Below are 11,840 nucleotides of genomic sequence, written 5' to 3'. Positions count from 1 at the left end.
TCAAGGCTAACACTCTATGACAGCCACAGGTCCACTTTCACTTTGTTCTGCTGGCTCATTGGAAATAAAAGTCCACAAATAGACTTTCCTGCCCTGGTTGGCTTCATACTGTGACCCTCAGATCTCAGCCTCCAGAGTAACTAGGATTACAGGAGTGTGCCACAGATACCTAGCCTTCTTGCTTCCTTTTTGATAAAGGCACAGCAGCAGCAGCAGCCCCAGGCTTGCATAAGAACTAAACAATTGCAACCATTATCTTGCTTTAATGCCCATCTCAAGGGCAAAGGAAAGGCAAACAAAAGCAACTTTTGTTTTCTGACCCAAAAGAAAAAAGGAACTGAAACTGCATTTAGCTGTAAGTTGCAGAGTGTGTCCTTTGCATCAGATAGCTCCTATGATATATACTGATAAAATTCACGAAAATGACATGGAGAAGATGGGGCAGCACATTCAGAGGGGCTCTATCCCCTCTGGTGCCAGTGCAGCACCCCAAACTGGACTCTGATTCCTGGCAACTCAAAGTGCAGGAAAAATATAGTTGTGATTTCACATGTGGCTGAAAAGCCTTTTATTTAAAGAGGAGCATAGTTTCACAGTACAAAAAGTCTGTGAAATTTTTCTCCTGAGGTCTAGAGGTAGTTCAGTGGCGAAGCACTTGCCTAGCTCATCAGAGGCATGGGTTCAATATCCACCACTGCAAACAGGTAAAAACAAATGAATGAATCAAAGCATCCTATGTTCTCAGAGATAGCACAGATTGTCTTAAGAATCAAGAATCTCTACCCTCTCAAGAAGAAATCTGGCCTCAACTAACAGTTTGGTAAAGGCAGGCAGGGGAGGGCAGGTATCCTTAGACTTTGTGACAGAGATTGAGTATCTAGTGGAGAATTCCTTTTTCAATTAGGAGCCGAAGATGCTCTTTACTTAGAGAAACTCAACATTACACCATAAGATCAAGAGTTCTGCAGGAATCTTTACTATCAAGCAGAAATTTAATCTAGCAAATTCTCATAACTGTGATATTTGAGGCATAAAAAAAGAAAATGGAAAAGAACACAGATCACTCTATTTTAATAATTTTAAGTAGCAGAAATCATAATGGTTTGTATACTACACTATACAAATAATATACTGTTAACTTTCCAAAAAAAAAAAATCAACTTGAAGGATTTTTCTGCAACAGTTATTCCGTATGGCTAACGTCTTGATCCTTTAGCCACGGCTTTGTCACATGGACTACAAGCTATAAGGTTCCGAATCTTCCGGTTGTGCCTGTGTCTGCTGCCACGGAGCAAGGAGGCTCTCAGAGACCTGGCGTGGCCCCTTCCATCTCCTGTGCCAGGACGCATGGGCTCTGCAGGTGGGCGAGTTCCCACATGTGTGCAGCTTCTGTGCTTTGCTTCCCACCAGACCTATTTTCCTTTATGAGAATTTGCGCTTCTTCATGGCTTCTGCCTTGACTGCTAGGCTCTTGGCACAGATGGTCAGGACCACGATGAGAACACCCACTACAAATGTCACCAGGGGCCAGAGGAAGCAGTGAAGAAGGACGATCTCATCATGTGTGCGATGCAGGAGGACGTCGTCTGGTCTGCAAGGCAAGGGGAAATGGGGAAGAAAGTTCATCACCATTGTGAGACATCAAAAACTTTTTTTTCACAACCCTACTGGCTTTCTAGCTCAAAGGGAATAATTATCTGGGAAAGTGAAGGCCTCCTTCTGAGTACAACTACTGCGTTGTATGCTTTAAATCTATTTCAAAGAGCTGCGAGGTCTTGCTTCAAATAACTGGTGCAAATTTCACCTAATTGATAATTGACATATTACAAAATGTTAAATGTATAGCAATCACTTGTTATGTTCTGTCTTCCTCCCTCTGCTCCCCCTCCCACCATCCCACTTCTGAGTTGCTTAACAGTGAACTTTCTTATCTAGCTTCTAATAGCCACCTGGTTGATATAGCAAAGAGCTGGAATTAAAGAAGTACTAATGGATGGGTACACCCTCCAACAAAGCTAAAGTGCTTCTGTGGGAAATAAATGATCTCAATTTTTAAAGAAGGCCCTTAAAGGCACTATTTGAACTAGCCAGCATGACAGATGGGATAGTCCCAAGATCAACTCTGCTTTGCTATGTGAACTACACATTTTTATTAACAGGCAGGCAATGATGTAACTGGATGAATGCTTCCATCCTTCAGGGTAGGATTAGTCACTATTTGAACCACTAACCACTTTCCTAATACTTGTTCAGAGCCCCAACAATTGACCTCTATCTTGTCAATGGGGGCTCTATTCAATTCCTAATTTGATTTCATTGGTAGGAACTGAAGATGAGAAACACTCCACAACTCAAGCTCTCTTACACTGCATGAGAGAAAGAGACACAAGTTCTGGGAATTCAGTTTTCATACAAGAGGTTTCCATGTTACAAGATACTTCTATTTCCTCCACAGGAAAAGTCTGTTCTGTTATACTGGAGTAGCTCAGTTATTTTTTTTCCAGGTAAAAAAGAAAAAGAATGCACAACAACTAGTCCAATCCTCCTCTAGTACATCAAGGGTTTGGCATATGGGCAGTGTTTTTACCTGAGAAGTGCATTCCTGAGAAATGTTCATTAGTCGTTGTTCTCACAATCCACCTATTTCACAGAAGACTGGCAAGGACTGTTGGCATTTTTCTATACCCTATAGTGAAGCTACTACCATGTCAAATGAACAGAATCAGTTGTGAAGACTAGCTTTGATGCTATTTAACCTTTGCACATGTTTCCTTTAATGAATCATTGGCAAATTCTGCACAGAAAGTCCAATTTTTTAATTGACATTTTCTTGTACAGTATTTCAACTACAGTTTAGATTTTAAAAATGCAGGGTCATTTCAACAATTTAGCTTGCAGAAACCATCCCAATTTCTAAACTCTTATAGCAACGCATTATCTTCAAGACCTGAGCTCCCATTCATTTGGGTGGGTATGTTCATGTGTATACCTTTTGTTTTTCTGAGGTGCTGTGTAGTCCATGGGCCTTGCCCCTGGTAGGCAAGAACCCTCCTGTGAGGCACATTTCCAATACTCAATACACATACTCTTTTCTCTGGTAAGGCATGGATAAATTCTGTCCCTACGTATTCAACATATAACTGTTGCTAAATGACTGCATGTGACTGGTGAAGAGTCTGTCTTTATTGTAGCTTTATTATTTTTAAAAGAACTTTATGCCTATGGTTTGAAAAAGTAGAGGCTAGGGCTCAATAATACAGGCTAGGGCTGGGCGAGGTGGCTCATGCCTGGTAATCCTAGCTACTCAGGAGGCCGAGATCTCAAGATCAAGGTTCAAAGCCAGTCTGAGCACTGAAGTCTGTGAGACTTATCTCCAATTAACCACTAGAAAACCAGAAGTGGTGCTATGGCTCCAGGGCTAGGGCAGTAGTCTTGAGCTGAAGAGCTCAGGGACAATATCCAGGCCCAGAGTTCAAGCCCCATGACCGACAATAAAGAAAAAAAAAAGAAAGGCATCAAAGCACAGGACAATCAGAGCTCTATTGTAGAGACTTAAGTCAGCACTGTTATTCCTTGTCCAACTATAGGTGGCTAGAACTCCCACATACCTCTACTTAAATGTATCAGGAAAGGCAAAGGATTGATCGACTGATCCTTCCTTCCCCCCTTCTTCTTGTTGTCTCCTTTGCCCTCTGCCTCCCCGTTTCTCTCATTCTGATTAAGAATTTGAAATTGGATAGGGAAGGGGGGGGGGAAACAACATGGGGGGGTTGGGGGAGGGTAAAGGGGACCAAGACATGTGAAAGGGTATCAATGTATGTAAATTAATGTACCTTCTATCTCACAAATATCATGTAACCCTTTTATTAATTAGAATAAAAAATATCAAAAAAAAGAATTTCCTACTGCCACAAAGATAAGTCCTATATTCTTTATTATGAAGGTTAAGGCATATAGCAATATAAAACTGTACACTTAAATATGATGCAAATGCTAAAAACAAAGAATAAAAAGAACATAAGAAACAAGGAAGGAGCCAGGCACCAGTGGCTCATGCCTGTAATCCAAGCTACTCATGAGATCTGAGGATTGCAGTTCAAAGTCGGCTAGGGCGGAAAAGTCCCCATAAGACTCTTACCTCCAATTAACCACCCATAAACTGGAAGTGGTTTTGTTGCTTAAGTGATAAAGAGCACTAGCCATAAGCACAAAGAGGCTCAGGCACCGTACCCAGACCCTGAGTTCAAGCCCTACAACTGACCCCCCCCCAAAAAAAGGTGGGGATAGAAAGGGTTGGGAATTTGACTTTTAACACTAGCTTACTAAATGCATAAGTAATTTCCATAATTAATAAATTTTGAAAAAATTTTATAGAAAAAGGCTTCAATGTAAATTCATTTTTGTATTTTCTCCAATTATTACAGTTTTTTTCCTCCTTCCTTCTTCCCTCCTTTCCCTCCCTTCTCTCATTTTTCTTTTTTTTCCTCCTCTATGAACGTATCAGGCTTGAACTCAGGGCCTCATACTCATCATTTGGTTTTTTTTTTTTTTGCTGGTGCTCTACCACTGGAGCCACGCCTCTAGTCTAATACTTAAACTCTATTACAGAGCTTGGTACTGGCACAAAAACAGGCCTGAGGACCAATGGAATAGAACTGAGGACCCAGATATTAAACCATAAACCTATGGCAACCTAATCTTTGACAAGGAAGCCAAAAAAAAATAGAATGGAAGAAAGACAGCCTCTTCAACAACTGGTGCTGGCAGAACTGGTTAAGCACCTGCAGAAAACTAAAGTTGGATCCTTCTTTGTCACCATGCACTAGAATTAACTCCAAATGGATCAAAGACCTCAAGGTAAAAGCAGATACACTGAAAACTTTACAAGAAGGAATAGGAGATACACTAGGCCTCCTTAACACAGGTTGAAACTTTCTCAGTAAGGATCAAGAAACACAACAAATCAGAGAAAAGCTGGATAAGTGGGTCTGCATTAAACTGCAGAGCTTCTGTATGGCAAAGGACATAGCTAGTAAATTAATTAGGAAGCCTACAGAGTGGGAGAAGATCTTCACCAACCAAACAACGGGCAAAGGCCTCATATCTAAAATATATCAACAACTCAAAAAATTGAATCACTCCAAAACTAATCTCCAAAGTAACAACCATCCCATTAAAAGATGGGCCAAACACTTAAAGAGAGTCTTCTCTGAAGAAGAAACAAAAAATGGCCTATAGACACATGAAGAAATGCTCTACATCTCTGATCATAAAAGAAATGCAAATCAAAACAACTAAGATTCCACCTCACTCCAGTTAGAATGGCCAGGATCAAGAAAACTAATATCAACAGATGCTGGAGGTATCGGATATGGCCAGGAGGGATCACTACTACACTGTTGGTGGGAGTGCAAACTCTTCCAACCACTATGGAAAACAGTATGGCAGTTCCTCAAAAGACTAAACATAGAGCTCCCCTATGACCCAGCAAATCCACTACTTGGCATTTACCCAATTGTCCAGAAACAAGGGCATACTAAATCCACTAGCACAACGATGTTCATTGCAGCACTATTTACCACAGCAAAGATATGGAACCAACCCAGATGTCCCTCAGCTGATGAGTGGATCAACAAGATGTGGTATTTATACACAATGGAATTCTATGCTGCTGTCAGAAAGAATGATATCACCCCATTTGTAAGGAAATGGAAAGACTTAGAAAAAATCATATTAAGTGAAGTAAGCCAGACTCAAAGGAACATAGGCTCCATGGTTTCCCTCATTTGTCATAATCAGTAGAAACCTTGGGCTCTCCTACCAGAGATTTCCAATAGAACAAAATCTAGAGACTTAGGCCAAACAGTATGACACTAAATGTAAGGACCTCTAGGATAAGGAAACAAAAGCCATACAATGAGTGTCTGTTGTCCTTAATGTACTATGTTACCTCTCATCTCTTTTGCCATCCCTTGGTTATCTCATATTGTTACAATTTTTCACCTTGTTATCTGATATATTTTATATGTGCTTAATTGGTTATCTGAAATTGGATAGAGAAGGGGGGAAAATCAAGATAAGTGGGGGGGAGGAAAGAGGGAGAGGGAAATGGGGACCATGTCATGAGAAGGGGTATCAATGTTTGTGAAGTTATACACCTTCTATCTGGTGAATATAATGTAACCATTCTATTAGTCACACTAAAAAAATTATTTAATAAAAATTCATTTTTGCATTTTCTCCAATTATTAGTTTATTTTTCTCCTTCCTTCTTCCCTCCTTTTCCTTCCTTCTTTCATTTTTCTTTTTTCTTTCTATGAATGTATCAGGCTTGAACTCAGGGCCTCATACTCATCATTTGGCTTTTTTTTTTTTTTTGCTGGTGCTCTACCACTGGAGCCATGCCTCTAGTCTAACACTTTTCTGGCTAACTAGAGATATATTCTCAAGAACTTTTCTTCCTGGACTGACTTCAAATTGAGATTGTTAGATCTCAGCCTCCTGAGAAGCTAGGATTACAGACATGAGCCACAGGCCCTAGCAGATGCTGGATTTGTTATCATACTATTATAGCATTGGGCCAGAAAAATAGCCTACAAGAAGGTGATCAGAAACATTGCACATGCTTCCTAAAACAGCCAGAAAAACAAAGAATGAAAGCAAACAAAAGAAGAAAGAGGAGGGAGAAGAGGAGGGGAGAGGAGGAGAAGAAAGAAGAAGAGAAAGAGGAGGAGGATGAGGAAAAGGAGGAAAAGGAGGGAGAAGGGAAGAAGAAAGAGGACAAGAAGAAAGCATATGATAACTGTAAAATGGTGAATGATACTTCTTGGAAGTCTTATTTCCTTGTCCTTGAGTTACAATTTTTTTTAATATTTCAAATGCAGATCTGCATCTTTCACTCTGTGTAAGCCATATTGATTGCATAGATATTTCAAAGATGTTTTCTGAGGTAGAAAAGTTGAAGGAAAACATAGATGTTTCTTTAAATCTTGACTTGGCTTTCATCTTATAGAGCTCCAAACTGCCCCACTACGCCTGCCAAACTACTTCAATAGGCAAACTTGACAATGCTTAAGTTCATCATTCAATTACATGATTTACTGAGATTGCCTCTGAATTCTTCCTTGTGTCCTAAATTTGGCTCATTCCAACTGGACTTGTACTGCCTCAACTGAAAGTCCTCCCCTACCTACCTTGCTTGAATTTTATCAGATACAGTTTTCAGATTGCTTAACTAAAAACAGTTTAGCTCATTAGTCCAGGGTTCAATGATTGCATGGAGGGGAATGAAGAAGAACATTTAAGAATGCAAATGAAAAGAAGGAAAAAGGAAAAAAACCTCAAAGAAAAAAGCATCAAGTGGTTTCTTCTAGAACATGCAGAACTCTAACAGAAAGCACTTACCTTTGGAAGAGGAAGGTGCAAATATCATTACCAGGAGGAGGAGGAGGAGGCAGAGGAGGAGGCGGAGGAGGAGGAAGAGGAGGAGGAGGAGGAGGACGAGGAGGAGGAGGAGGAGGAGGAGGAAGAAGAAGAAGAAGAAGAAGAAGAAGAAGAAGAGGAGGAGGAGGAGGAGGAGGAGGAGGAGGAGGAGGAGGAGGAGGAAGAAGAAGAAGAAGAAGAAGAAGAAGAAGAAGAAGAAGAAGAGGAGGAAGAAGAGGAAGAAGAGGAAGAAGAAGAAGAAAAAGAGGGGGAGGAGGAGGAGGAGGAGGAGGAGGAGGAGGAGGAGAAGAAGGAGGAAGAGGAAGAGGAAGAAGAGGAAGAAGGGGAAGAGGAAGAGGAGGAAGAGGAAGAGAAAGAAGAAGAAGAAGAAGAGGAGGAGCAGGAGTAAGAGGAGGAGGAGCAGGAGTAAGAGGAGGAGGAGGAGTAAGAGGAGGAGGAGGAGGAGGAGGAGGAGGAGGAGGAAGAGGAAGAGGGGGAAGGGGAAGAGGAAGAGGGGGAAGGGGAAGAGGAAGAGGGGGAAGGGGAAGAGGAAGAGGGGGAAGAGGAAGGGGAAGAGGAAGAAGAAGAAGGAGGAGGAGAAGGAGGAGAGGAGGAGGAAGAAGAGGAGGAGGAAGAGGAAGAAGAAGAAGAAGATTTAAGCCAGATTTCTTCAAATTGGGTTTACCTATGGCACTTGTTAAACTATAGTTTCCTAGGTTTCAATAGTAGACTTACTGTTAGAAATAATCTGAGATTGCTGGGTCCACAATCTATGTTTTTGAAAAACATGGAATTTTCTGTAAACTTAAATTTTTAAAAATTTGCATAAAGTTCTAATGCATCAAAAATAATGTATGAGCCGGGTGTGGTGGATCACACATGTAATTCTAGCTACTCAGGAGGCTGAGATCTGAGGATCGAGGTTCAAAGCCAGCCCAGGCACTAAAGTCCATGAGACTCTTATCTCCAATTAACCACCAGAATACTGAAAGTGGTGCTGTGGCTCATGGGGTAGGGTGGTAGCCTTGAGCTGAAGAGCTTAGGGACAACACCCAGACCCAGAGTTCAAGCCCCACAACTGACCAAAAAAAAATGTATGAACCATGAAGCCACTTAGTTGTCTCTTTATCAGGCTAATTCTAATGGACACAAGTGTCCAGTTAACTTTCATGGCATCCACATGCTTTTATGCAAAATGTATCCTGCCAAAGTTAATCCAGGATAAAATGGAGCTCTGAGAGGGATGGAGGTACAAGTATGGGAAAAGGGTTGATGGCTATAAGGGAGAAATTTTTCCTTTATTCTAACCAAATATTTCATAGGCTAGAAACAGTATTAGCCAAATGAGAATTACAAAGATCTGCTGAATGTCACCCTAAATATAAATATAATCATTTGGTGTATATCATCCTAAATATATTCACTTTGACTATGTCTATCATCTAGTGTTTGCTTTGTTGGCTAACAGGGAGAAACAAATAGTCATTCTTTTTTAAAATGAGATGGGAAATTTCTTAAGTTTATTCAGTTCATATAAAAATTTTAATTTCATTATAACTGCATGAGGAAAACTGCATTAATGGAGAGTCAAGATGACCCACTTCAAAGTGCTTTCTCCATGAGACACTTTAAGAAACAGACATCTTTCTAGATTTATTTCTCGCTTCTCTGAACAGGGAGAAATTTTCTTTTTATTTAGGCTGTTAGAAAGTTAAGCTGTTGGCCCATCTCAGCAGGATGATGTGACGTTCTTATGCCAACCACATTCTTGTTGCCTTGTCTTTTTTTCTCACACGTTTAAAATTTATCTTACTAAATCCTCTCAATCCTTTTCCTCCTCTCCACTCCTCTCCCCTTTCCTCCCCTCCCCTTCTCTTCCCTTCCCTTTCTTTCCCTGTTCTCTGCTCTTGTCTGTCTTCAATACCCCAGGGACTGAACCCAGAGCTCTGCACATTCTAATCACAGCCTCTACCACTGAGTGACACCCCTGCCCTGGTCCTTTTCAGCTTGAGGGGAGGAGGACTCATTAACCCCTTTTCATAACAAGCATCTACATATTATGCATGTGCATATTTTTAAGCTATGGAAACTCTTGGGCTGTCAAGCATTACTCCTATACCCATGGTAAACAACGCACTACATCATCAAGGAATTTGCACTCATGAATTTCAATGAAACCTTACTTAAAGTCTAAAAACACTTCATCATCATCTCAGCCAAAACAATTCTTTAGGGATAACTTCAGGCCCATATGCCCGGCCTCTGGCACAGTAGCACAGCCTGTGGGTCCCATCCTCCATGCTTTTGAAGAGGAGCAAGGAAATTTGTCTTCAGTCTTATTTACTATTTATAATGGGACTTTTGAAAAGAATCTGAAATAGATAATAAGAATAATATAGCTGAATATGATAAAATAGTTAATGTGATACTAAGAAGCAAGAGCTTCTTAGTAATCAGGACAGGAACAAAACAAAACAAAATAAATAAACCTCAAGCTAAGAAAAGCTACCAAGTTTACCTAAAGACAAGCTAATCTCTGCACTTCCTGGCACCTGAGGAAGGACACATGTGCGCTGCCCAATTGCCCAGATACAAGCCAAGGAAACAGTAATCTGTCAGAACAAACTTACTTCTAGGGTTAAAATGGAAACAGTTTTTTAAAGGCCCTGAATAGCAATTTTACAAAGCTGTCTCATGATAAAATCATTGGAGACTTTTTTTTTTAAACTTTTAACGATATGGATTCTGAGGTCTCAGATCTGCTGGATCTGACTCAGGTCCAGCAGTTTTCCAGGCAATGCTTACAGTTCCTCACCTCTGGGAACAAATGGCTTAAACAATGCTTTTAAAATAACAAATGTATCAGTCTGGCATTTGACAACAGCTGAAGAGCAAATGTTCCAGACTGAAACTGTAGTGAAGTGCAATCACTATGTGTGCCCTGTCAGGTTGGATTATTGACATGGAGGTGACAAAATAAAACTTTCTGATGAAAACCAAAGGCCCTGGGGCGCATTCATCCCCAGGTTACCTCTATCTTCTTGGAGCTGACTTTTAGACAGCCTCTGAAAGTTTTCTATAAAAGTCTCAAATGGGGTAAAGGGAGTGGAGAAAAACCTGGGGTATTAATGTTCAAGAAGTAATGTACCCACTACTTGACGAATATAACCACAACCCCTTTATACATCATCCCCACCATAAAATACAATAAAAAGTCTCAAATGTATAAATAACTATTTAAATGAAATGCTGTTGGTCACTGTGTCATATATTTCCACACAGAAGAAAAATTAGTTAAAAAAAACTTTAAGGTAGTCAACCTTCCATTAAAATAAAATGAGGCAAAACCTGACATCATTTATTTATGAAGAGAAAAACATTATTTTGGCTCAGCCTGAAAGCTTCCAGTTCATGACTAATGGTTAGCCTAATTTTACTTGGGCCTATGGTAAACCAGCACATCATGGCAGGGAGTGTGTGGCAATGTTAAAAAGAGAAAAAAAAACAAAAAAACAAAAAAACACAACCTCTCCTTATGGCCAGGAAGCAAAAGAGAGGAAGGAAAACCTTGCAAGGGCTGCCCCAACGACCTAAGGATCTCCCCTAGACTCCACCTTTCAGAAGTACCACAACTTTCCAGTAATGCCATCATGAGGACCAAGCTGCAGCTGGATATTATGAAATGTCTTTATTTAATAAGACTACATGCTATGGGCTTTCTAGAAGGAGATGAAATTATACCATTCCTCATGAAAATACCTGATTTGATGAATGATGAAAGATGTCAAAAGTTATTTTTTTTCCTACCACGATAGTTAAATTATAAGTTGGCTGATAAAAAATATTGAGGGTGAAAGGTACAGTTTAGAGGTAAGAGTGTGTTAGGAAAATACTGACCATTTGAAGAAAACTTACATCTATGGATATTAGAAGAGAGACATCGGTGGAAGCCATATTCTGACAACCATATCACTCTAAACGCTTCCTCTATTATAGTCAGTTGCTCACAAACACATGTTTTCTGTCCCTTGCTGAAATTAGTCAAAGGGTGGAATTCAGTCATCAAGAGAACTGCCTTAGGGGGTGGGGGGGAAAGAAATGGGGATAAAAACACAACAAGGGGTGTCAATGGGTGAGAAGTAATGCACCTACTACCAGGCAAATGTAACTGTAACCCCTCTATACATTACCCCAACAATTAAAAAAAAAAGAACTGCCTTAAAAATAAACATCTAAGTAATAATAACTTTTTTCCATGACTTCAATCTCTGGTACAAAAGGTATTTGCTTTTTTTTTTTTTTTTACAGAATTTGCCTTTCTCTAAAAATAATAACACAGGCATTTATGTCCGAATCACAGCTGCCCAAAGATGGATGTAATTATGAAATATCTCTTCCTTCATCTACACATTTCTCTA

The 11,840-nt window shown here is 40.1% G+C and overlaps 1 protein-coding gene across 1 annotated transcript in view; it reads right to left on the bottom strand.

Moving 5' to 3' along the window:
- Nucleotides 1-1,048: 1,048 nt before the first annotated feature.
- Nucleotides 1,049-11,840, bottom strand: part of Kcnmb4 (potassium calcium-activated channel subfamily M regulatory beta subunit 4) — a 47,809-nt gene continuing 37,017 nt past the window's right edge. Inside the window, exon 3 of the mRNA XM_090357181.1 lies at nucleotides 1,049-1,591. Within this exon, the coding sequence (XP_090213307.1) occupies nucleotides 1,423-1,591 (169 nt within the window). The 3' untranslated portion in view covers nucleotides 1,049-1,422. The remainder of the gene's footprint in view (nucleotides 1,592-11,840) is intronic.

Source organism: Megascapheus bottae, chromosome 2, assembly GCF_031878675.1.
Source record: "Megascapheus bottae isolate mThoBot1 chromosome 2, mThoBot2.hap1, whole genome shotgun sequence".
NCBI classification, from domain to species: domain Eukaryota; kingdom Metazoa; phylum Chordata; class Mammalia; order Rodentia; family Geomyidae; genus Megascapheus; species Megascapheus bottae.
The sequence above is the reverse complement of the archived record's forward strand: the minus strand, read 5'-3'. Positions and strand labels throughout refer to the sequence as shown.